Source organism: Canis lupus, chromosome 10, assembly GCF_011100685.1.
Source record: "Canis lupus familiaris isolate Mischka breed German Shepherd chromosome 10, alternate assembly UU_Cfam_GSD_1.0, whole genome shotgun sequence".
Classification (NCBI taxonomy): Eukaryota; Metazoa; Chordata; class Mammalia; order Carnivora; family Canidae; genus Canis; species Canis lupus.
In genome coordinates, this window is record NC_049231.1 from 61,948,176 (window position 1) to 61,974,227 (window position 26,052).

Here is a 26,052-nt window from a genome sequence, read left to right on the forward strand (position 1 = left end):
AGTCCCAGGGCTGCATGAAAAGTGAAGGGTAAGGCTTGGAGTTCTCTACCCACATGTATTCTCAGCAGCCACCTCCATCCCCACCCCCAACTCAGGAGACCTCCCGGATCCATGCCCATGACAACCCCTTGGTGGTGGATCTGATCTGAACGATCTCCCTTGGGTCAAATAGAAGAGCGTACTGAGTAAGGAGAACTCCCAGGCAACCCTTGTCACTGCTGAAGCCAACTCTTCAGGTCCCCCACAGAACCTCTGCACCTCCTAACTGCCCAGTGGACGATGAAGTGACATAAATGGCGGCCAACGGTGGCCCAGCCAATTCAGAAGGATGGGTAATAGAAGGAAAACCCTGACATTTGGTTTTGGAATACATTATGTAATCCCTCCGTAGTGAACCTCAGGTCTTGCTTCAGCAAATATTAATGGTGTCAGAGCAGCCTGCAGAGTGACTAGGGGAGGCCACCATGCACTTGAAAACTTGCCTCGGGGAAAGCCACATGTGGATCATATGGAGTTGTTGACTCTAGTTTCCATTCAAAAATTTTCTCAGGTCTCTTAGCGTGCTTTCCGGACTTGCCTTACCACAGCACTTGTTCAGCCAATAATGAAAACCTCCTAGAAGCAGATTATTACCCCTCCAGTATTCCCTATACACACATATGCATGCACACGCACACGCACACACTCTCTTGCTCAGAGTATAATTCTAATTCCCCCCTCCTTTAAAGGCGTGGTCAGTGAAGTGAGTGCCAGAGAGACAACTGAACAGGAATGCTGAAAGCCAGGGCTCACCAGCCCTTCCAAGCCCTAGCTTGGTTTCTTGGTCAGCCTACTGCTATCTCCTAACCAAGTCACACACAAATAGTGAAACCTCCTTCCTGCTCTTCCAGGGACCCTCACCCCATTCCTGCCTTACTCTGGACAGATGGAGAAGGGACTACTTGCAAAGCAGAATTCCTCACATTGCAACTCTTTCCAACAGCTCCAAGGCTCCGCCAATATGCCCAGGACAGCCGCCCAGGAACTGGATGAGAACATTCTTCTCTTTCCCAGAAGACTAAAAAACTTGACCACAGAACCCACAGGAGGGCCAGCCATCCAGCACCAGAGCTTCCCACCCAACGGGTGCCCAACGCCACTGCAGAAAGCTGCAAACACTTTCAGGAGGTGACAGAGGATAGTGGCTGGAAGCCAAAGGATTAAACCCCTAATAATGGTGAACCCTCGGGGAAGCTCTTTTAACCTTTGGTGAACCCCGATTTCCTCCTCTACCAAATGGAGCTAATAGAACCTCCTTTCTGAGGCTGCTGTGGGATGGAGAGACAATGCATCAGATACACAGTAGAGCAAAGGCAACTCTCAGGGTGTGTCCTGCGTGGCAGGTAACTTCTGTGCTTTCTCTCACTTACTCCTTGCGTCCACTCTATAAGGGAGGTGCTTTGGGTTGTCGGCATCGCGCAGAGGTTAAACACTTTGCCCAAACTCTCCAGACCAGTCAGTGGTGAAGCAGGAATCTGAACCCACAGTGACCATGCCACACACCCAGGCATAACTTCTGCTGGCCTCTCTCCCTACAGGCTTGTGCTGCATCACCAACCACTGAGGGAGCTGCTAATGGGGAGGAGCCCCTCCAATCACCCCACCTCACCAGATCTGCAAGGGCTCCTCAACTGTTCCCACCCAATGGCCCCTTTCCCACAGGCTCCAGCAGGAACCCACTCTGAGGCAGGAGGCTCTGAGCCCATTAGAAGCCTCCCTACCCTGCTCACCTCTCATTCCCACCTCCTACTCCCACACTGTGAGGAACTATGTTGAGACCCCAGTTCTGATAGGAGAGGAGAGTGCTAAGCCAGGAGTCAGAATCATAACAATAACTGGCTTTTCTCTAGTGCTTACCATGTACCAGGCAAGCAGGGGTTTTCACGCAATGCTAATGATGCCCCCCATGGGGAGGGGTCCTGCAACTCCCCCCATGTTAGAGGAAGAAATGGAAATTCAGAGAGATGAAGAAATCTCCCCAAGCTCACACAACTAGAAATGGCAGCACTTCCTCACCATTTTATCTCAGAGGCTGAAAAAGGGGGAGAAAAGGAAATGAAAGGAGATAAACATATTTTGAAGGGCTTATTTCCTTTCCCCTCTTTCAGCCCCACTTCCCCGTGTTACAAGGCAGGAGGCAGGTTACAAAGGCACACAGGTGGGAGGGAGTGAAAACAGCATCTAAGGGCTTGGCCGAGTGTTTTGGGTTATCTGTGGGATGAGCCCAGGGGCCTCCAAATTTTCTCAGTTTCTATTTGCTACTAGATAAGTAGGAGAAAAAGTCCACCTTCCCGCTGAGGCTTGACTTCAGCCTGGGGAAGTAAACATGATTTTATCCTATTTTTTATGGCTGCTCACAATGGTGCCTTTTCAAGTCTATGATGGGGGAAAAAAACATCCTTTATTGTGTGAACTGCATTTCGGACGGGCCCCCAAACCACGTGGAGGCCCAGTGTCCCCTAGGTAGAATGCTGTGAACCCAGCTTTAGCGCCAGCAGCTCCTCTGGTGGGAACCAGAACATGCCTCCCGCCAGTAAGTAACAGAGAAATTCAATTACCTCGCCACTTGTGGCAGGAGGGCAAAGACTGCACATTAAAAGAGCTAAAAAATGTCAGGAAGTTATTGGGCTGATGACTCTTGCTTGCCAACACTCATAAGTGAATGCATAATGTCATAATAAACTAAAAAACACAGAAACAGACCAAAGAAGATAAGATAATTGAGAATCAAACAAGCCCGGACACATGGGTTTGCCATCAGCCCTGCACGGGAAATGCTGAGCCTCCCACGGGGGCGCTTTCCCCCCACCCCTGGCCTTTGCTGGGCCTCGCTTGCTCCCATCCTTCCCAGCCAGCAGCAGCCTAGTTCGCAGGTCTTTCCCAACAAGGAGTTGAACTTCAGCCATTAAAAAAAAAAAAAAAAAAAAAAATTAAATTCGTGCTCACCGATTTCCTACCTGCACGCAGACCCACACGCCCCGCCCCGGCTGCACACGAGGCCGCCGCTGCACACGCGCTCACACGCGCTGGTCTCCCGAGCACCCCCAAACCCTTCCCATCCCGGGCCCTCGGGTTACTGGCATTATCACAACTCTTTTTTTTTTTTTTTCCCCAATGGCAAGCCAGGAAAGATGATAGAACCTGTGTGTGTAGCCAAAAGACTGGCCTCAACTGGTTCAGAGGGGAAAAAAATTGAGCTGTGTGTGTGTGTGTGTCTCTCTCTCTCTTTTTTTTTTTCTTGCCTTTAGCCAAAGACCTGGGAGCATTTGATGTACAGTCAGCAGGTATTTTTTTTTTTAAGAAAGAAAGAAAGAAAGAAGGAAAGAGAGAAAGAAGGAAAGAAAGAAAGAAAGAAAGAAAGAAAGAAAGAAAGAAAGAAAGAAAGAAAGAAAGAAAGAGGAAGAAAAGCGAAAAAAAACAAAAACACTGAAAAGGCTTGGCTGCACTGGGGCCCTGACATGCTCTCATCTAAAGCTTGGCCCTCGGCCAAGTTCATCTGTTAATGGACAGCCACAACCAAGGCCTGCACCTCCCCCACCTCCGACTCCTCTCTCTTCTCCTACCTCTTTCGAGCTCCTAAAAACTAGACATCGATTATGTCTGTGCTTTTCCCTTTCTATTCAAGATAAACAAAGTGCTTCAAGTTCAGGGCACACCCTGGGACCCTTGACAAAACAATCTATCATTCTGTCTGCTAAACCAGTCTGGCTACACCGCGGCCGCGAGAGCAATGCTCCCAATGTACAATTTTCCCTTTGTGCTTCTTCCCTCTTGCCACTAACCTCTTTTCTTTACCACCTTCTCCGGAGCAGATGGACTTGACCACTTTGCTTAAGCCCCTCCTGGTAACCTCAGAAATTAAAGAAAGGATGGGAGCTCCTGGTGGCCCCTCCTCCTGCCTGGGTTCTCCTCCTTCCCCTGTGTGGCCCCCCCCAGTCCCTCGGACGCATACCCAGTTCCCGTTAGACCCACATAATCCTTTCAACCCTCTCGCCACACAGACACCCAGAAAATAAATTGAATGCAAGGACGGTCCCTTCTTTTGCTCCCTGCAAGATTATTTTAAGTGAGTTTTGTTTTAAATCATATCCATTAATTCAGCCTGACTTGCAATTAAATGCAAATACACTTTTTACAACCAGTACGGAATGTATTAATTATAACTACAAATGGTCAAATGAGAGCACAGTCCCTCCTAAAAATATTAATAAAATACATAATAAATAATATTAATGAAACAAAAATAGATTCATAAGCCTTGGCCAAGGCTTTTATTATTTCACGCAAGGGGAAATCCAGCCAGTGAAACTTGCTGCACATACTTTGGCGGGACTCTGGCCAACCACCACCAGTGAACTCCAGAGAGTGCATTTGGAGGGGGGCAGGGAGGCCGTGCTCTGGTGTTAGAGGTTCTGTGCAGACCCCCCCCCCCATCCTTGGGAGGCTGAGTGATGGCCACAGAGCACAAGGCGGAGCCCATAACGCCTCACACAGCTTTCCCATGTGGTCTGGGAAAGTAACCCACAGGCAGCTTCCCCTTGCTAAGGCAGCCTGGCTCTTATTTCAGTGCCCACCCCTCCCCTCCAATGAATCTCCTAGACCCGAGGGAAATGAGCCCAGCTAAAAGAAGGGCTCAGGAGTCTCACCCCAACAGCACCATTTACTCCTCGAGCGCCAGGAGCCACCTTCCTCCCGCCACACCACCAGGCCCCTGTTAACCTGTCTCCACATCACACAGCCCTGCCGCACCCCCCACCCCCGGCTCCCCCACTCCCTGCCCCCCGCCTCTCCCCCCCAAATCCAACACACCCACCGCACAATCGAATCTAATTAAGATCAGGAAAAAATTTGCATTTTCTTTTCACTGTACCCCCAGTAATCACAGAAGTTCTTCAAATTTTGAGAATTTTGTTCCTCTGCTAATTATTTCCCTCATTTTGCATTTCAAGGCACAAAGACAGTCTATCTCACTGGTGGTCTATTAATAGTTTGAAGTTTTGAGCATCAGAAGGTGGGGTGGGGTTTTTTTTTTTTTTCTTTTTAAAACTGTCATTTCCAGTTTTGTAAAAAGGTTTTTTTTGTGGTTGTTGTTGTTGTTACTGGTGGTGAATTTAAGGTTTCTTCCAAAAGATAACTTGGCTGTGCCATTCTGTATATTATAATTTGATCTCCCCCTACTTAACTGATTTACAGAACCTTGGTATGTGTATGGAGGAAGAAGGAGGGAAGGAAGGAAGGAAGGAAGGAAGGAAGGAAGGAAGGAAGGAAGGAAATTAAGAAAGAATAAAAGAAAGAGAGAAAGAGGGAGAGAGAAAGAGAAAGAAAAAAGAAAGAAGAAAGAAAGAAAGAAAGAGAAAGAAAGAAGAGGAAAAAAAGAAAGAAAGGAAATTCCTTGGCATAAGTACATGTTTGCTGATCAAATTTCAGATCATGTGTTGTTCATTATTATGACTTTACTTGAAAAACAGTTTGCCACAGTGAGATGGATTCACTTTATATGTTTTCTACCCCTCTACTCCCTTTAAGTACTTTGAAAAACAGTACAATTTTTTTAAGGTACATTTAAAGCATGAACTGGTTTGGATTAAAACAATGTTTCAACGTCCGTAAATTCCCCCCCAAAATACATTTTTAAAAGCCTTATGCAAAGCCACACATGATTTTGAGGGACCTAATGAGATTGTCCCACCAACAAAATTTAATGGTGATTTAAGAAATTCTGATACTTTTCATTTACTTCCTGTAGAATTATTTGTGTACTTGACATTTATGCAGTTTCTCCATTATATAACAATGCACTCTGGGTACACTAGATTATGCCAATCTATTAGAATGAAATTTGTACTCCATATAAGCAGAAGTTTCCAGTCGGTTTTGACTTACCATTATGTTTCAATGTAAAGTGTTATTATAGCTGAGTATAAAGCACTGCTACTCCGCGCTCGCGGTTTTTAACTCTAATACTGTAATCTTTCTGGCTGCTTCTAGGGCTGTGTCAGTGTTTACATTTCTGGAAGTTAAATAAACCGACATGGCAAAACTCCTGGATAGACTGAATAATAAGGCTTGTGATGACTACATTGTTTACTTTTTACCTTGTTAGGATCCCTTTCTTGTAAAGTTTGGGGGAGAGACAGAGAAAGGAGGAATGAAGGAGGGGGATAGGATGGAAAGAGAGAGATTTACACACTGGCTTCCATATGTCACAAAGACCTTCTTACCCACAAGCAACGTGATTGAAGCAGAGTGAGTGCATGGAGTTAGTTTTCGCCTGTTTCATTTGTGTTGTGTTTTCTTAAGTAGCAGGTCATCTGAACACCCCCCTTCTCCCCTGCCCTCCCCCCAGTAAAAAGTATGAACATTTTTTTGCCCATTTTCAAATAGCAAATTATCCATTAGATTTCATCATATCTTAGTAAAGCAATTACATCAAGAAAATGATAGTGCGTGTGGAATCAATTATGCATGCAGTTGGCCGGAGACCAAAGGCTGTGAAGTCGGAGAGGGCAAAATCGCTCGACACACACAAATAAAAAGCCCCTGGATCTCACAGATGGACCCCATCAGTTCATCTTACTGCCTAAAAAGTTCATGCACTTAATAATTTATTTGTGTTCTGGATACTGTTTCCCAGCTGAATATTAACAACTTTGAACTGAAGCATGCTTTTAGCATGGTATGGATGGAAGTCACGGTAGGGCAGTGCTAGGGTCCCTCGGAGGTTAAAATTGTAGTTCTGTCTCTTACACACTGTTCATTTTCCATCACAATTTATTTTCTTTCATTAAACATTCCTTTTAATCAGAATATCAGTTTCCGTGTTCTGATTCTGCTTGTGAACCAGTGATAAACTCATAGACCAAAGATGAGCATCAATAATACAGCACAGGCTATTCAACAAGCAAGGGCAAATACCAAAATCACAGGCTCTCAAAAATTGGAAACCGTTAGTTAGCACCTTGTTTTCACAACCAGGGCACTTGTGTACCTTGAAGGAGGCAACCCAGAGCCCAGGGACCATGATTTACTTTCGTGACCAGGGGAGGACACAGACAGAGCAGCTGAGAGCAGAAACTGGACTAGGCCACCGGAAGACTTACTTGAACTCCAAGGTAAATAAGTCAGCCAAGCCCAAGCCCAAGCCGTGCAGGTGCTAGCCACATAGTCAAGGAAGAAACCCAAAGCATTGTTGCAAAGCTCTGTCTGTATTTTGTAGCCTCCCCCCTTCCAGAGGAGAAGCCTGATGTCTTAATAAGCTGGAAAATTCAAGTCCCTCTGACATCAAACTGCTTAACAATGAAACTGCCCGACAACTTTCGTGGGGGAACAGGGTCGGGCAGTACGTATTTCTGCACAGATCTGGATGTGCCTCAATCATACACTTAAATTTTACAGTCTTCTCCCCAAATGAGAACGACTTCCAGCCAACACTTCCACAAACTGTACTTAACGTTAAAAGAAAACGGATAAAACATATGTAATTACTCAAGGTTAGACTTCTAATTCCTCAATTCACTAAAGGAAACTTGGCAAGAAGATGCCTCATTTTGCTCCTTTCTACTGGGGCATCCGAGGAGGAGAGCCACTGAGGCAGCTAATACACAAAACATGATCAAAAGTGATTAACAACAGCTTCATATGCAAATTGCATTAATGAAGGAGTGCAAAGTCATCATGTAAATTAAATATGTCAAATCTCTTGGTGAACTTTCAATCTTGAGAAGAAAAAACACTGCTTTAATTTTTTTACATCATCAATTTTGCAAGATTGAAAATCTAAGAATCTTGGTGCTATAAACAATTTTCACCTTTTTTTTCTCCTTCAGCAGGCTGACAGGCCAGCCTGATGTGCACCGAATGTACATGTTAATAGGCCAATCAAAAATGCAAAACAATTCGCAATTACTGGAAGGACCTAATGGTCATTAGAATTTACAACTAGGTAATGAACTGAAGTCTGCCCACACCATGCATATTCATAAAGCAATTTAGCCTTTGAAGATTAAAGAAGTGCTTAAAATTCAAATGAGCTTTAGCAAATTATCAGTAAGATTCATCCAAAAAGCAAAGGGTTTTTCTTCCTATGATTTCCTCATTTTTTTAATGCAAAATTGTTATATCTTCCAGACTGAGCTTAAACTAAACATTGAGCTTCTAGTGAAGCCAAAGGGGCTAAGACACAAACAGAGGCTGCAAACATCGTTACGGACTTTGTTCATAAAACTAAGCCCTTAAGAGCCAAACCTATCTCTAAACATGGTAATTTATCAAAAACAGCCCAGAGTTGCTCATAGGCAATATACTGCACAGGCCTCCAACAAAACAGATTAACACGAGTCCCACCACCCTCCCAAAAAGCCTTTTTCCCCTCAAGTTGAGTCTCCTGTGTAAACATCCACTGGGGTATAAAAACAGCTTTTTCATCGCCTTGGAGTGGCATTCGTTTTAGAAGTTTCTGCTTCCAAAAGGAAAAGAACAAGAAAGGAGAGGATACAAGGCAGAGGAGCGAGATCTGGTTTACTTCTGAGGGGTGAAAATCCTGTCGTTGGGCTTTTATTTTCCTGAGCACCCCCCCCCTTCTGCAGTGGCAGCATTTAATTCAAGAGGAACAGGTCATGCAGACACTGGCTGACATTCAGAAAGTTGTGGTGTCCACCACTCCCCCCACCCCAACCCCCAGTCATTACATTGTGGGAATTTGAATTTTCAGGCTTCCCAATGACAAGTATGGAGAAGTATCTATCTCACACCTTGAGTGCTAACTCACACCTTACTAACCTCATGATATTTAAGAAATTCTAGTGATAGAATTCCCTGTGAATGCCTCCTCTTCCCCCATCCGATACACCCAACCCAGCTGAAAGCACACGCTCAGTCCTCTCTCGGCCAGCCTACAAGGCAGACTGAGAATCACAGCTCTGAAAGGACCACGTGCCTGTGCTTGGTGCTCTGCTTCTGGACCCAAAAGACTTTCTCTGCTTTGGTGATTGTGTTGAACCCCCACCCAAAATATTCCAGTAACTTCTCTGCCGCTGCTGCCCCACAGCCACCCCCCAACCTCAGGCGTTTGCCTAGAATGGATCTTCCTACCTGAAATGCAGGTATACCGAGGAAGTGGGAAAGAGAAGAGAGATGCGGGGTGGGTGGGTGGGGGACCCCAGGTACCATCCCTGATTCCTACGCTCTCCTATCCGTGGGCCCTGCTCAGAAATGTGGCGCATTTTAACATTTATCAGAAAGAATCGGATGCAGAGCTGCATGTAACTCCCATTCGCAACCATCTGTATGAGCCACAGGTCCACAGTCCTGACCAATTCCGTTTGACACTAATGTTACTCTACATGAGTAGAGTTCAATGAGGGTTGATATGGGATGTGACAGAGTAAATCAGAATTAGATTAAAAACAAAAGTTTAGAAACTGATGCTACACTACAGAGCAAATGGGACCTGAAGGCCAAATTTCCCCTAACTGCCTTCAAGTCATTTTCCCTATTAGAGCGTTTGCCTGCCACCCTCTTGCTGGCAGTGCCGCAATCACATCAGAAGGGAGGGTGGAAGGCATACAGGAAGGCTTGAGATGTTCCTCTTTACGTACAATACCTATATATTTAATATATAGCAATTAACTTCTGGTCAGGAGTCTGCAGGCAGCAAGCTGTCCCAAGCAGATAGGGGGGAGAAGGGGCCCAGAGCTGGGACAAGCACAAAAGACAGGTCCAACAACAATGCCTGCTGTCAGCAGCTGAATTATTTTTATACAGGAATTTTTATCTCTATTGTACAAACAAGTACGTGTCTGTGCAGACTTGTTAAGCAATCCACTTGTATGTAGAATAAGATTTTTTTTTCTTTCTTGCTACCAGTCACACAGCTCCAAGATCAGAAGAAATACATAGTCTTTGAAGCTGCTCAAATGTTTTAGTTAAAAGGACAGCAGTTGTTTTCAAAGATCCAAGAGTATCTTTATCAGAATTAAATTTTTCCTTATTGATTTTTTCCCCTTAACATAACAAAAACATAACATGAGAAGGTTACGATTTATTATTAAAAATTTTCGCAGCCTTTAAATCATCCTTCAGTAGCCAATGTTCACTTTTAAATGTAAAAGAATAGTTGTGTTTTGGTGTGTGTGTGTGTGTGTGTGTGTGTGTGTGTTAAGCTTAGGATAGGATGGAGTAGGAGAGAGAAACTCATGAGATTTAAAATTTAACATTGGTTAATGTATTGTTTTAACTGTGAACTCGAAGACTTGTGGAGGAGGAGGGGGCTAAAAGGAGCAGTAAATGGTTCATTGTGAGCTGCCCCCTAAATGTAAATAAATCATGAAATCATGGTATCCCCTGAGTCAGTAAAGGGAAATGCTTCAGAGTTTTGTTTTGGTGGGGTTTGATTTCTTTTTCTTTTCTTTCTTTTTTTTTTTTTTTGGCCCAAAGAGAAACTCCATATTTAAAACGTAAAAGATCAAACATGGCATGTAGGGCCTTGTGCTCCAACTAAGGTAAGAATCCAAGCTACACCTTATTTCTCTAAAAATTAACAGATGTGGGGTTTTTTTGCAGCTTTTTTTATGCATCATTACATATCAAGAAAATGAACAACTGATGAATATGAATTTAAATGCCTTGATGCTTAGCATGAGGCCTCCTTGTGCTTTTTAGAAAATTCAAAAAGAAAACCGAAACCAGAGGGCGGGGGACACAACAGCACCTGTGTTCTTTTTGAAAGCACCTTCGCAGGCTTCACAATAATTCCATTCTTCATTTTAATGGGAGTTTTTAATCAGGGGACTCACCTGTATCTAAACCTAAGATCAAATTGTAGGTGTAATTGTTCATCGCCAATGCCAACAGGAGTGAAGATACAAACAGAAACTCATTGTGAGTGACCAAAGGTCCCCAGGTATCCCCTTCATCAACATGCCTGCTTCGGGGTCCCCCTGGGAATTCCCTGGCGGGGCCAATTCAATTCTGCGTAACACGCTGCCAACCCTATCTGGAAAAGGGTGTGCTGGGCGCCTTCTCACCTCTTTCACAGGAAGTTTAAATCTGATCATCTCACCTTTAGTGGATATAATTTGTTGTTTAGCACTCTACGAACTTGGTATTTTATCTGTCTGGAGAGATCAAAAAGAAAAACGGCAATAGAAGGCAGAAGAAGGAGCAAGTTGCAGCCCAGTCCAGCCTGCGTGCAGGGCGCGTTGCCTCCGAGCAGCCACCTGGCCAGGTAAACCTTCCAGGGGCATTGCATCAGATCCGCTCACATCAGTCTCCAGGGTGAACCAAGAGATGAAACACTCCGGTTCCCTGTCTGCAAACTTCTCATTTGCCAGTTCTTGGCAGCTTATTTTTCCAAGTGTTTTGTTTCAGGAAACGTGTGTATTTTCTTTTGTACGTTTTGTGGATTTACCACAACTGGTTCTGACAGCTGTTGATTCTGTTAAATGAACACATTATGAAGATCCTCTTTAAAATCTCAAGCAACGGTGGACTCAAAAATAATGGCAAAATGTTTTTAATGGAGTTCCAGTAGAGAGTTGGTTAAAAAAAAAAAAAAGTATACATGAAGGTACAGAAGTCTTTTAAGTCAGCACTAGATCTAAACCGAGTGCCTGTGTGTGTGCGCGCGCGCGTATATGTGTGTGTGTGTGTGCGCGCGCGTGTGTGTTTAATGGGGAAAGAGGGGTGTTGCAAATCACCACAAATATTTACACTGTATTCCCTTTGTTCAAATCACATACTTTTAACAGGAAAAGCTGGAACTGCGGCTATTTAAAATTTTAAATATTCAAACGCCTGTAATTAACCATATGAAACAAATTATGTCGCATTTCTCCATACCACACATGCAAAAAATTCTGGTGGTGGATTGGGAGGTGGCAGCGTCGGGGAGACAACTCCAAGAGGAGGAAAGGATGATGTTTTCATTTTGCAATAGATCAAAGGAGAACGAGAATGGAAACTGTAGCATATCGAGCATTTTTACATTGCTGTCTTTCACACTGGGCTATCTAAGTTTACACAATTCCCCAGACTAGCTGCATATTAAGCTTGCTGTGTACAGCTTTATTATGGTGCGGTGGTGGAAGAGGCATTAATATTCCGGCTCCGCATCTGACAGGGCATTTACATGCGCCCATCTGAGCGGTACCTGAGAGCTCCTCCAAGGTGCAGTAACTGTGCGCCTATTGTAAAGGCAAATGAAGCTCACCTATTCCCTGCTGGGGTCAGAAGTGACCTCACCACCCCCCATGCTTCAAATCCTTCCCTTGCCAACCTAACTCAATGCCATCGCAGAATGACGAATGAGCTTAGAAATAGACCCCAAGTTACTAACCCTGCTAAGAACAGCAAAAGCCTTTGCTGAAATGTTTTAAAAATGCATAGGGAGTGCAGCTGGCCAGTAAAAAGCAGGGAGACGGATTCCAGTGAACCCAATATGGAATACGTTACATTCTAAAACTGATTAGAAATACAGTCTGATGTTTACTGGCTTCAAATTGAGTTTGGCATCAAGCATACTGGCTTTAATAATGCTGGCATTTTTTTTATTATTATTATTATTATTTTAAATCTGCCTTTGGTCTCTAGGAGCACATGTGGAGAGCTAAAGCATTCTTATTCGTCAGGTTACATTTCCTGGAAATTAAGTTTGTGACAGAAAATGACTCTAGTAGCAATAATATGGTTCGTGCTCAAATTAATTAGGTCATTGTTGTAAAAACTACATGGCAAATTACAAAGGTAAATTTACTGATATTGGCCAGAGCCTCTATACCCTGGAAGTAAAGGGGAGAAGCAGTTTAAGGATGCTTATTTACCTGGGTAGGAGGAAAGAACAGAGGAGGGAGGGATACAATGGCCAATTTTCTATTTGTCTTACAAAATAAAAAAGTACTGGTTATTAGCCATTAAATTATATAGTCTGAACATATTTATGAACTTTATTAATGTCCTCCAAATTGACACATAAAACAAAAACCTGCTTGATTTGAGACAATGTTAAAAATGGGCACCAAGTTAAAATCTTTTTCTTTTTTAATCCTTGTAATAACAACACTGCTGACATAACCATGACCCAAATGAAATCTGAACAAGCAGAAAGGTACTAAAGATCCTTGGTGATTAAATCTGTTGCTAAAAAAGTGGCAAGGTGCCAGGCTGGGTCCAGTTTGATGCTAAGTGCTTTTTACTGCACAAAGCTGGTACTACGGTATGTAAAAACAGACTTGGGCTTGGGGTAAATTTTGTCAAATGATTCCTTTGTGCAGTAAAGGGTGTGAACAGACCAACCAAAGTACATTAAATTAACACTGAATGCTGCAGTCTCGGTGCATCTCCCTAGCTGTGCTACTTTGGTTCAATTTCGTGTTTTACCCCAAAGGAAAGCCAAACTTTTCTTCCTTTCTTACTGACTGGTGTGCACAGCCACCATTCATCTATTCTCCTTTATTAAATACTTTCACTTAAGAAATCACGAAATTCTGAAAAATGCTTCCCTAGGACTCGCACGTTTGTTATATACTCCAATTTAGTCCTCCCACATTAGCCAAACTACATTGAGGCTGCGGTGTGAAATTAATGATTTTCCAGGACTCGAAAATGTGCCATTAATATGCATCCAACTCTCCTCTTCCGTGAGCTTAAGGTTCGCTGTCCTGACATTGCCTGCACGTTTCTACACCCAGTTGCATTTTCCAGCCCATGGGCAGCTCCACAATTAAATGCCACATTCACTAGGAGAAAGGTGTGCAAAACAGATTTCAGACCCTTTAAAGTAAAAGGCACAACTTGCAACACAGGGAATGGGGTGATTTAAGAAATCACAGCACTGTTTTTTTAAGCTTTCACAGAATGAACACAGAGAATGGGGAGGGAAACTTTCCCCCTCTGCTCCTGTTCTTGAAGTGAATACATATTTGTGTTTCCAATAAAAGGCCATTTTTACATTAACTGTCTGTAACAGCAGGAGACAGAAAAACTAACACAATCTCTACATCACACACAGGATGATCTTCATATCACGTGGCCCTATTCTCAAAACTATTATTTATAAAAGACAACTAGGAAAATGCACAATGCCTCTTTTCTGTGTCAAGGAAAGGGTAACGTCTGAAGAACTTTGGGATCTTTGGGATCTTCCACATTTTAGATTTTTTTTTTTTTCCTTTTTGGCCTTCCGAAGTAAATTTAACAGCCATGCGGGCCACTGTGTTTAATTAAGCTTTCAAAAGTCCTCTGACAATGCCAACAATTGTAAGACACTTCTGTGGCTCAATCATGCAATCACTGTGACAGTTCTATTTACAATTTGTCTTAGAGAGAGTTTCTCTGACATTGTACTTTGACAAAACATCCAAGCTGCCAGTTCACAACCTTTCTCGGTCGTATTTACAAATACAGCTTGTATATGGGACTCCCAGACTCAGGAACATGAGTCCTTGGGTAGTGGCCTCACAAACACAGGCTCCCAATGAAAATCCTAGATATATATAAAGAAACCATATTCTCTATTCTCTGGACTCGGAAGGTAAGTAAAATGTTCACCAGTATATTGGGGGGTTTTTGGTTTGTTGTTTTCTGTTTTAGCTGCCATGCTAAAAATTCACTTCAGAAGTCAGTGGTTTTTATTCAGAATCACACAAAGAGAAATTAAAAATAAGTAGTCATACTAGGATACTATAATTTATAGTCTCATTTACAATTACGCCATGAAGTAGACAAATACATCCCAAATTCAGTCTGAGCTTGCAAAAGAACTGGTATGGGTACAAAAGAAAAAGGCAAGTTGATTTTCTGAATTCTGAAAAGCATAAGTATGTCATACTTGATTTACCTTTAAGTAACATGCTGATGTATTTCTGTTTTGAATGAGTATTTCTCCCTCCATTAGAGTAACTGTCCTGCATATTTTTATCTAGTGATAAGGTATATTATTGCCTAAGCAAACAATTTTTACATATCCTGATATAAAGGCCTCTATTCAGGATTTTAAGGAGAAACAAAATCCCAATGTTTATCAATAGTAGCAGATTTTACTACATTTTATAGCACTGGTCATATTTTTTTCCCATTCTCTTAAAAAGTGAACTTCATGACAGCCCAATCCTAATTTGACGCTTTCTGTGTATAATAAGCCAAAACCTCAAATCTGACACTGTGGGATAGTATTTTTGGCCTTTTCTATAAGTGAACAGCAGTTTCACATTCACTAGTCTTTGATGAATATTTCCCCCATCATAAAATATGAGACTAGAAAATAAAACAACACCCCTATTAAAAGCTCTGACTGCCAGTCACAGGCTGCTAATACCTCCTGGTGAATATCTGACACACAAATACATGAACTGGGCTCCACACAATATAACCTGCTTGTTTCCAGTTAAATTAATACTATTTCAACCGTCTCAATGGATCACAGCCACACAACATTTTGAACATTTGAATAAAATGAAAAAGCAACCTGATTAATGTAGATGTGTGCAGTTAGCACACGTACATGGGTGAAGTGCTGGAGCACAGACTCCTCTCTTTGCCAGGTAAAAATCATCCTTTCTAAAAAACACTCCTCTTGGAGAGGCCTATGTGCCGTCAAAATGCATTATCACTTTACTAAGGATTTAAAGAACTCTACCTTATTCTCCTATCTGAAAGCCCCAAATTCTAAGCTTTATTTATCTCAGGAAAATCTGTCACTGTTTTATTCCTGCTTCCTGCCTATAAAATGGCACAGAGCACACAGTGAGCTCAAATCCAACTTACATCACTTTAATAAAACCTTTCCTACACAGCGCACTTAAATGACTACCTTTTATGTGGTTGCCAAACATATTCTTCTAGAGATTCATCAATAGATCTCTCTCCTAATATGGAGCATCGCTTCTCCTTCCTTTCTGTGACACAATTCAAATATCTCCTGAATGATTACCCTTATTGTTTCCTTCCTCACCATAAAAAGAAAAGCAGACTTGGAATCGTGAAGACGTGCCTGAGAGAAATGGGCTAGTAGTGCACAGCCGTCTTCCAGAACTTCCCTTCAGAGGCACCTGAAGGCCAGGGCATCTTAATTTATGTGCAATGCTAGAATGTTAATTTCACCATAGGAAACTCTTAATTCATTACTGTGAATTATGAGAAGTCGTGATTCCAGTTACTGACATCTCGCTTTGAGATGTGACCACGCTATTTATGTCCCGCCAATTCCAGGGTGGGAACAGGTGACTAAATACAATGAAAGGAATCAAGGCTTTGTAATTTTTTCTGCATGAAAAGTTTACCTCACCTGGGTTGCAGCACTACTGCACCCATTGAATATCTTAGGCATCCTACATTGTTTTTCATCTCAGAGAAATTATTTAGTACTAGCACTCTAAAACATATTTTAAATTTGCTTTCCTTTCTTTTTCCTTTCTTTGTTTTTGGTTTTGGGCAGGGCGGGGTGCTTCCCTAGGCTCTGCTATTGTACAAGGTCCTAAGGAAAAAAAAAACCACCTTTATGACAACCAGAAGTTAAGGAAAATATCTTTTCTTTCCTTATGGAGATTCACAACCATCACAGTAAAAAGCTTTCACTATAGTGCCTCCCCCACCCCCCCAACCCCCCACCCCCAGCTTTTAGATTCCTCTTCTAAGTACAGAAGCACAGAATTTTGGAGCTGGTTAATCTGAGAGTGAATAACCTATTTGGGACCTCGGTAAGAAGTGTGGTTTTAATTCCTGCTTGACAGACACTGTGTTTTGTCTTTTAAACGAGCAGCTCGATATGTAAATACGATGTTACATCACGCAAGTGTTACTCCATATTTGGTGATTTAGAAAGGCTTTGGATCTCCGAAGACGACAAATCCCCTTCCGCTTGCTCTTGCTTCATTAATCATGCCTTACGTTTTCCTTCCAGTCACAAGACAGCACATGGAAATGGTCATTGCCATATCCTACTGGGGGTAGGGGGAAGCGGTGGGGGGGGGGGGGAGATAAAATCTTAACCTACATGTCACATAAGCTAAATGTGGTGCATTCTAGAAAAATATTTCTCATTTGACTAAAGGAAAAGTATCTGAGTATTAATGCAGGAAGAATTCAAAAAGAAGAAAGAGAGAGAGAGAGAGAGCGAGAGAGAGAGAAAGAAAGAAGAAAGAAAGAAAGAAAGAAAGAAAGAAAGAAAGAAAGAAAGAAAGAAAGAAAGAAAGAAAGAAAATGTCACGTTTGATTTTAATGATCAAATTCCAGAGGGGGAAAGGAGAAATAATACGACATTTAATCCCCTCTGGACCACTGACCTACTACAGTTCAACTTTGTGGTCAAACTAGGTCAGAAAGACAAGTTTCAGTGAATCAATTGATTATATGCACTATCTTTCTTAAAACTGAACAAACCTTCTGCCTTTTAGGGGAGGGGGCAGGGGGAAATAGAAGAAAGGGATCCATCAACAGGCTTGGCATCTTTGACTCTGCATTCACTTTGGCTTGTCTGTTCAATCACTGCTGTTTCACCCAAAAAAATGTTTTAAGGGTCACTATATAGGGTTGCTGTTTGCCACTTAGAGTAGGGATTTAAGTCCCTCTGTTAGCCGTGAATTCCTTTTCCCCCGTGAGAAACCCACACACCTAGCTACCTCTCTGCTGAAATTAGCCAAAGGAAGGAGAGCTGTTGAATATGTGTATGTATTTTTCCAAGAGAATTTTTGCATTGTGTTATAGCAGAAACAGTGGAAGTCTGGACTGGACATTTGTAAGGGTGACATGTGGTTGTGTAAACCACAAACAAAATCAAGATACATCTGTCAAAACCACATCAGAGACAAGAGAGAGCACAGAGAAGCATTTATCATTTAGCTGAGGAGGCAGGCTGCAGGGAGCAGCCGTTCCTGTCAAACCAACCTTTTGAAATTTCCAACATGCCCTTAAACTTTTCGAGTAAGCATGTCTGTGCGCTTCAGCAACTGCCCTCTCTACTCTGGCCTGGCCAGTCGAAAATGGCATCTTAAAGTCAAGGTCACGGTGTCATCCCACCACGGGGCTGTGTTTAATTACAGCCCCATACGGGCTGACAGCCAATATGGATCCAAGGCTAGCCCTGAAGCTCAGTTAACTCTTTCTACCCACTCCCCAACGCCCTGCCAGCCCACCCCACTTCGTGGAAGCCTTGAGAACTAACTGTACCCCTAGGGAGGTCTGACCAGGTGTTCTGACACAAAGAGGTCATCGGCCAAACTAGCAAATGCCTATATGGCCACTTCTGCCTCTGACTTGTCACCATGGCTGGAAAGGGACAGTGGAAACTGGGCCAGGTATAGTATGGTTCAACACTTAAAAATGAGAAGGGGAGAGAAAAAGGGAAAGAGATTCAGCATCAGGAGATCCAGAGAGAGGGTATCAGGTGTGTGTACCACCTACATCTGACTCAGTGAAGTGGAAAATATTTATTTTTTTGTGTTCTGGACGTAAGCAATAGGAATGATTATTTTAACATTACAGGGCTGTCGTGGACAGTCACATGGAGAAATACAGAAAGCACTTCACCACTCCTTAGTGCTTGGCTACAGCACCTCTGAAAATGAAAAGAAAACATGCAAACAGCTTTTCTCCTTGCTTCTCATTTACCTGCTATGTGTTCCTGTTTGGGGCAAATTCCTCTAGATGACGTTGATAAACAATCGTCATCCTCTGGCGTGACCTGGATGCCAACCTCCACGGGATTGGATGCTTTTTTCATCTCGATTGGTGAAGGGGAAGGTGGCTTATCCACAGCTTTTTCTAAGCAGAGGCTGCCATTGCATTGTTTCCGTTTGTGCTCGATAAAAATAAGAATGTCCCCCAATGGGAAGTTCATCTGGCACTGCCCACACGTGAGGAGGTCATGGTCCCCTTCTGGAGCTCCCAAAGGGCCGTGGTCTGGTTCATCATCTGTAAGAATGGCTTCAAGAGGTTCGGCTGTGGTTGGAGAAACAAAAGCACAATTATTAGAGCGCCAGAGAAGAGAGAGAAAAGGGGGAAATACATTCTCAACCCCATCCCATCCCACCATAACATATAAAGTGTTTCTAGTCTCCTTCATATAATATCCAGAAAACAGGCGCACCTAAAACGCATAAGGATGTGGAGGTTATCAACAAGAAAGCAAATTTATCAATGAGGCAAATCATCATATATTTAAAGAAAACTATCTGACTTGCCTAACTCCTGAGAAAACACACACACACACACACACACACACACATATACACACACACAGGCACACTGTAAACTGTGTCTGGTTTGCGAGTTTAGAAACAATGTTGACTGTTAAATAAATAAATAGTTAAAGCAGGGAACATAAAGAAAGCTTCAATAATAACTAACCCCCCCCCCGAAACTGGTAAAAACATGGATTGAAACCAAATTTATTTCTTTTCTTCCTCTAGACGAAGTTGTATATTGTGTCAAAGAACAAAAAGAGAGGTGAATAAACACACACATCCTTTGTGTGTGAATGTATATACTCCTAAGTATACAGAGACATGGCTTCATAAATTAGAAAGCTACTATATCACACAGAAAATGTGCCACATTTACACCGCCATAATAAGAAAACGACTGCATTCACCTGTGAAACGGATCTAAATAATAATCATAACGCAGCATAATTCATACTGCCAAAAACCTTTCTGATCTCACTCTCAGCAGTGCCACAAAATCAAAGAAATACCAAATTCACTGGCAATTCTTCTCAGACACATTAGCTAAATGGGATACTTTCGAGTACTTAAGAAAATAAGCCAATTAGTCATTTTTTCATTCTGAAGAAAGGAATGCCTAAAATATTCTAAACATGTTTGCACTTGGTGGCCTCCATCACATAAAAATCAGAATGGTCAAGCAAACGCCACATTTCAGAACAAGGCTGAGAAGTCCTTTCTTCAGACTTGAAATACTTCGCCTAATGTTGTCAAAGTTGACTAATTTTCTGAATGAGCTCCAAAACGCTTCATTATGGGACTATTTCTACACACATAATCACCAGCGGATGGTATAACAAGGTAGATATGTCTTTCATTCCTGTTTCCTTTTTTTTTTTTTAACTTTGCACCAAAATACTCCAGCATCTCATTTGAACAGCTTCTATCATTTTTTAACCTTCCAAAGGGGAAAAGAGAGTTGGTAAGTCTCTCCTCCTGAAACCGAAGTCTGATTCTATCCCCCCGCCCCCCAAAAAAATCACAAAATACAAAACACATCCAGGATGCTGCCAGTTAATAAAACTGAAGCAGAAAATGTACAAGTCTTAAACAGTTAATCAGTCTGACCTTCTTTAGCAAGCTGCCAATTTCACATTTAATGAACTTAAAGCCACAGAGAATCAAAAAATAGATTTTAATTTGAGTGTAGAATATTGGAACCGATTTTGATAAAGTGCAAAAATCCAGTGAACTCAGGTTAAATTTATTTCAACCCTACCCAGGCTGAATATTGAGGGGGAAGATCTGGAGTAACTCCCAGATGTGCTGGGTGAAATAATATTGAGAGAGCCCTGCCTAGCTGCACCTGTGCTCAAGTAGGACATGTCATAATTTCTAGCCTCTGGTACTCCTCCTAATTTAACATAAGGTCACCACAGGAATATGAAGGTTATATTCCCACTAATAAAGACAGCAAGGTAAGCACTTGTGTTTCTTTGCCCAACATACCCACCAAAAGATAAATACAGAATACACATGCATGCTTTTCAAATAAAAGGAGATAAACGGAAGTGCTTTTGCATTATGCCTCTATGTCAATTTTCTCCTACATTTGCTTTCATTTTGGCCAAGTGAGGAACCGAATAGGGAAGTCATCTCCAAGATCCCTGCTATTTGAATTAAGGATTTTTAAGTACACATTGACAAATAATGGCTTTTTTTGGTTGCTGTTCAGCATTAACTACAAGTTCTGAGGTTTACAGATTAAAGAAAGACTCAGAGATAATATTTTGTTTTATTGAAGTTAGTATTACGGAGAACCTTTGGAAAAAAACCTATTTTTTAAACTCCACCGTTAAGATTTGTTTTTTTGTTTTTTTGTTTTTTTGTTTTATCCCCAAGGCCTGACATATTTCTGAAAGTGGAAATATTATTTAGGAGCAAAAGGAAACATTCTCCTAGGTATCAAATAGTTAAAGGTAATGCGGTGCAAACAGACTTGGTTAAAGTCTTCTAAATGTAGTGACTGAACTGATTTACAATCAAAACCAGGAAATGAAGTGGTAATTCAGAGGTTGCTGATTACACCTCCACATTTCACCTAATTAATTTTATAGGAGGCAAAGTTCTTGAAAATAACAAGATGATCAAATGTACAGATATAAAACCTGTAACCTCAACATTTTCTATGCTCTTAACGTAAATTATTGCTAATTAACAAGAATTATATCCTAATGTATGAAATACGTCTAACATCGGGCTTCTTGCAAAACATTTGGCCAGTAATGTTCAGAGAAATACCAAAACGTGTTCTTATTATTGCTGCTATACTATTAAAAATGAGACGAAGTGGGGCACAAAGAAAATATGAAAATACAATTCTCTTGGTGTAGTCTACTGATTTGCATTGACATCTTTTCTCAGTGGTAATCAACATTTCCTTTCTGGGCATCTGATAATTTCTCTGTATTTTAATGCAAATTCCTCTTTCCCTAAAAACATTCCTAACCTCAGCCATTTTACCCCCTCCCTCAATTCAACTCCATCCTCCTTCGCCCCCACAATACCACCGTTTCTAAGCTCCGGCCTAAACCTCCCGCTACAAAGCGGGGAGTCCAGGACTGAAGTGGAAGGGAGTGGGCAAATAATCATAATAATTAGCCGCGAATTCTCCACAAGGATTGAAAGAAATAGAAAATAAAATGCTTCTGCGTTGAAACAGCAACACAGACTGGAACGTCTCAATGCCCCAGCGGCTGACTGAGCTCTCCTTCCTCTCTGCAGTTGCAAAGGAATAAATTTAAAGAAGGGGAGGAAAAAAAAAAAAAAGCAGCTTTATAAGAAATGTAGGGAAGAAGCGAGGGAAACGAGGGCTGCTGGGGGAGGGGGAGGGGGAAGGAGCTATGCCTTCAAGTTTGCTTTCCAAGTCCTTCCTTTTGATTGTCTTAACAGGGTAAGGAAGCAAACCGAGTCTGAAATGCGTTGAGGAAAAGCAAAGAAACAAAAGCGAAGGCTAGGGCGACAGGCCCGGGGCAGGGGGCCCGGAGGGGCGGGCTTTGCAGAAAGTGAAGTTGGGCGCCGGGACTCGGAGGCACAAAGCAAGCAGCTTGCTGGCTGCAGCCTCCGGCCGCGCTCGCTGCAAACACGTGCAGCGGCGGCTGCCGGGCCGCGGGGCCCGGGCCAGGCCGGGAGGCGACGGGCAGCCGGGGGCCCCCTGCTGCCGCCTCCGCCGCCGCCCGGCCGGGCCTCGGGGTGACCGCCGTTCGCGGGCCCCGCCAGCTGGAGAAAGGGGGAGCGAGGCTCGGAAACCTCGGCCGGTCTGGCCCGGTGCAGTCTCGGAACCACCGCACACGCCTCAGAGCGCGGACCCCGAAATTCATTCTGGGGCCCCCAGGCTCACACTTTTTTACTTTGTGGGGCGGGCGGGGGTCGGGGGGGGAATCTCTGCAAACGCAATTTCTCCCGCAATTCCGGGCACGAGTGTGCGCAGCGCGGCGGCGGCGGCGGCGGCGGCGGCGGCGGCGGCTGCGGTTTATTCATTATTAATGATGCTGCTGGCCCGCATCATTATGATGATAACTATGACTATTGTTGCGATTTCGGGCTCCGAGGCGAGAGCCGCGGGGGGCGGGGGGCCGGGGAGCCGCTGCAGAGCGGAGCGAGCCCGCCGGAGCCGCCGTTGTCCGTGCTTTGCGCGGGGGGTGCGGGGGTTAGAAGAAGTGAACCCGGAGACTCGGTGCAAACTTGCTGGATCCCGCCCTTCGGCCTGGCCTCGAAGGCGGGAGCGCGTCCTCCCCTCTTCCCCCTACCCCCAAAAATGCCCGCCCCGAAAGAAAGCGAAAACTGCACCCCACTCCGCGCCCGGCGCACCGGGGTGCCGGCCGCGCTCCCCAGCGCTTCTCCGCAGCCCCGGCCAGAAGCATTTTTAAAGTCAAAATGAAGAACAAAGACATAAGGGGTGATGGGGGGGGGGGAGAAAAGGGAATTCAGTCTAACCGTCCGTTTCCCCCACCCCCACCCTCGCAGAGCTCGTCCCTCCCCGGCCGAGAAACGCGGAGCTGGAGTGGGGGAGGCTCTGGTACAGGTTCAAGTTCGCTGAGCTTTCTTGATCTTGTTCTGCCTCCTAGCGACCGAATGGCTCACTCAGCCCGAGAAGCGGAGGACGGGGGGGGAGGGGGGGTCCTGAAGACCGGAATGGCTCCCGCCCCCTCTGCGCACCCAGAAAAGGAGAAAGCAGCGGCCCCCGCGCCCCCCTCCGCACTGGTCCCTGACCCCAAAGGCCGCGCTGAGACGGGGCTAGAGGGGGCTGAACCCACCCAGCTTGGAGGGTCCCGAGATGGACCCGGGGCGGGGGGGGGACAGGGGAGCAGCCCGGGCTGCACGCCTGCGCTCGTCCTTTGCGCCCCCAGTGCATCCTTCCGAAGAAGGGCCCGGCTTTCCCGAGTCCTGCGAACACTGCCCTTCCTTCCCGCCGGTACCTGGCCGGGCTGTAACTTCACACCGCCGCGCGCCGCGTCTGCTCCGCATCCGGCGCGGCCGGGGGAGTGGGGGGCGGGGGAGAGCGACGAGGGAGGGATGCGCGGGGGTGGGGAGAGGGAGGGCCCCGCAACGTGCCGGGGCGGGGGAGCTTCCGAAGTGTGTGACAAGTTCCAGGGCCTAGTGAAAAATCCAACTCCCTACGCGCAACAGCACCCCCCCCCCCGTCAACCCTTTAATAAATACAAAAACTGGGTATAGGTGGTGTTTTTAAATTGCATCGAAAATTAAAACAAGGGGCACGAATGAGGAGGGGAAGGGATGTGGGCCCTCTCAAGCCTTTCTCTGCCCCGCTGCCAAACTTTCCGAAGTGCCCACCGCCCGCCTTCCCAGACGCACTGTTAGCCAGGACGCAGTAACCCGTCCACCAACCCCATAAAGACTCAGAAGGACCGCCGCCCCCCCTCCCAGCTCTGACCGAGACAGGCCCCGGTTAGAGGGCAGGAACTCAGAGTGGGGTGCACGGAGTCCGGGGATCCAGCACTCCCAAAACACACACTTGCACATACTACTGTGCCCACCTCCCCAAATCCCCCCCCCCAAAACCGGCTCACCGCCCCCCCCACACACACCTCCCTGCACACACACACCTGGCCTGGCAGCGATCGGGAGGCGGGGGGGGGGGGGTGCTGGTTGGCCAGACCTGGTGGGAGGGGGGCAGAGAAAGCACGTGGTGACCTCCCCGCGGTCCGGAGCTGAGGACAAGAACCTCGGGGGGCGGGGGAGGGGGCTGCAGACGCGCTTTTTCAGCTGCTTTGAAAAATAAAAATGCTTCGCAAAGCCGAGTTTCTCCCCCGCCGAGTTCCCGGTGCGGTGGGCTGGGAGGAGGTCTGGGCATTGTGCTGGGGGCGAGCGCGGACCGTGGACCCGGCTGGCGCGGAGTCGCGGCACGGCCTGCCGCTGTGCGGGCGGGCGGACGGCTGGCGCGGGGTGGGCGATCCCGAGCAGGGCGGGGGCGCGGCGAGGCCCGGCGAGGCCCGGGCGAGGCCCGGCCACCGCCGCCGCCCGCTCCCGGGCTGCCGCGCCGCGCTCGGTCCTCTGTCTGTTTGTTGGCAGGAGGCTCCCGCACACGCGGTGCTTGTAAACATTCAGACACGAGATTTTTCCCAATCAAAATCCACTTCCACTTTTTTTGAAAATCTTCCAAAAAATAGTAAGAGGAGGGAGTTCCTCGCTCCCTCTCCACGCCGCCGGCGCTCTAAGTTTGCAACTAAAGGGGTTTTGGGGAAGGGGGTAATTGTATTTTTCCCCCTCTAATAGAGATGGAGATTTTTGCAGGGGGGGGTGGGGTGGGGTGGGGTGGGGGAGTCCAAGAGGAGAGCGTTGCAGAAAACGGCCGGCCGAGCGTTTGGGGCTTCTGTTGGGGGGCAAGAAATTGTACGTCCTCTTGCCTCGTTTTATTTTTGGTTTTTATTTTTATTTTATTTTTCACATCTCTTCGCCGCCGCGGAGGTTCGGCCGGGAGGGGCGGGCGGCGGGGACCCAGGCGGCGGCGGCCCGAGCGCCCTCCCTCCGTCTCCCGCTCGCCCGGGGCCCTTGCTCCTGCCCTGCGGCGGCGGCGGCGCGGAAGGGCAGGCGCGAGGAGCCGGCACAAAAGGCAGCGGGACAAACACCCACCTCGGGCCGGAACAAAAGGCGGCAGCGGCGGCCGAGCCTCCCGTGCTTCCCGGTCTCCAGGCTCCCCCGGCCGCCGCGGCCCCTCTCCACACTCGGCAGGCTCCCGAGCGCCGGGGGGCCCCCTCCCACAATCCCACTTTCTCACTATTGTGGAGATGACTACTTTCCTCCTGGTGCACACTTGACCGTGAGCGCGCTGCTGTCCGAGGGCCAGTCTCACCTCTTTTCTCCCAGGGAATTGTTTTTTTGGCTTGGGCTCCCTCCTCCCGCCCCGTTTTCCTTCCTTCGGTGAGTGGAAGCAACCCCCTTTCCCCCCCCCCCTCACCCCTCCAGCTCCCTCCTCTAGGTTTGCCCGAGAGTTGTTCGCATCCAAAGCATTGTTCATTATTTTGCAAAATTGGAGGGGAAATCATTGCATTCCTTTTCGAAAAGCGAAATAAAGCGGCGGAGAGCATGAAAGAGGAGGAGTCACATTTTTGTAAATTAAATAAAAATTAAAAGGTGCGTGCTATCCCAAAAGTGTATCTACGGCTGCGGTTCGGGATAGGATGAGGTTTGGTTTTTGTTTGTTTGGGGTTTTGTTTGTTTGGTTTTTTTTTTTTTTTTTCCTCCCTTTAAGCTCTTTTATCCCGACTCTCGGAGGTTCGTCTCGTGAAAAAATTAAAAAATGCATGCACACACCCCTCTCTCCCCCTCGCTCTTACTT

The 26,052-nt window shown here is 45.4% G+C and overlaps 1 protein-coding gene across 5 annotated transcripts in view; it reads right to left on the minus strand.

The window, feature by feature from the left end:
• BCL11A (BAF chromatin remodeling complex subunit BCL11A) overlaps positions 1-26,052 on the minus strand; it is a 100,195-nt gene that overhangs the window by 73,569 nt on the left and 574 nt on the right. For all 5 annotated transcript variants that reach the window (XM_038551331.1, XM_038551333.1, XM_038551334.1 and 2 more), the window contains exon 2: positions 18,640-18,969. In XM_038551331.1, the coding sequence (XP_038407259.1) occupies positions 18,640-18,969 (330 nt within the window). The remainder of the gene's footprint in view (positions 1-18,639; positions 18,970-26,052) is intronic.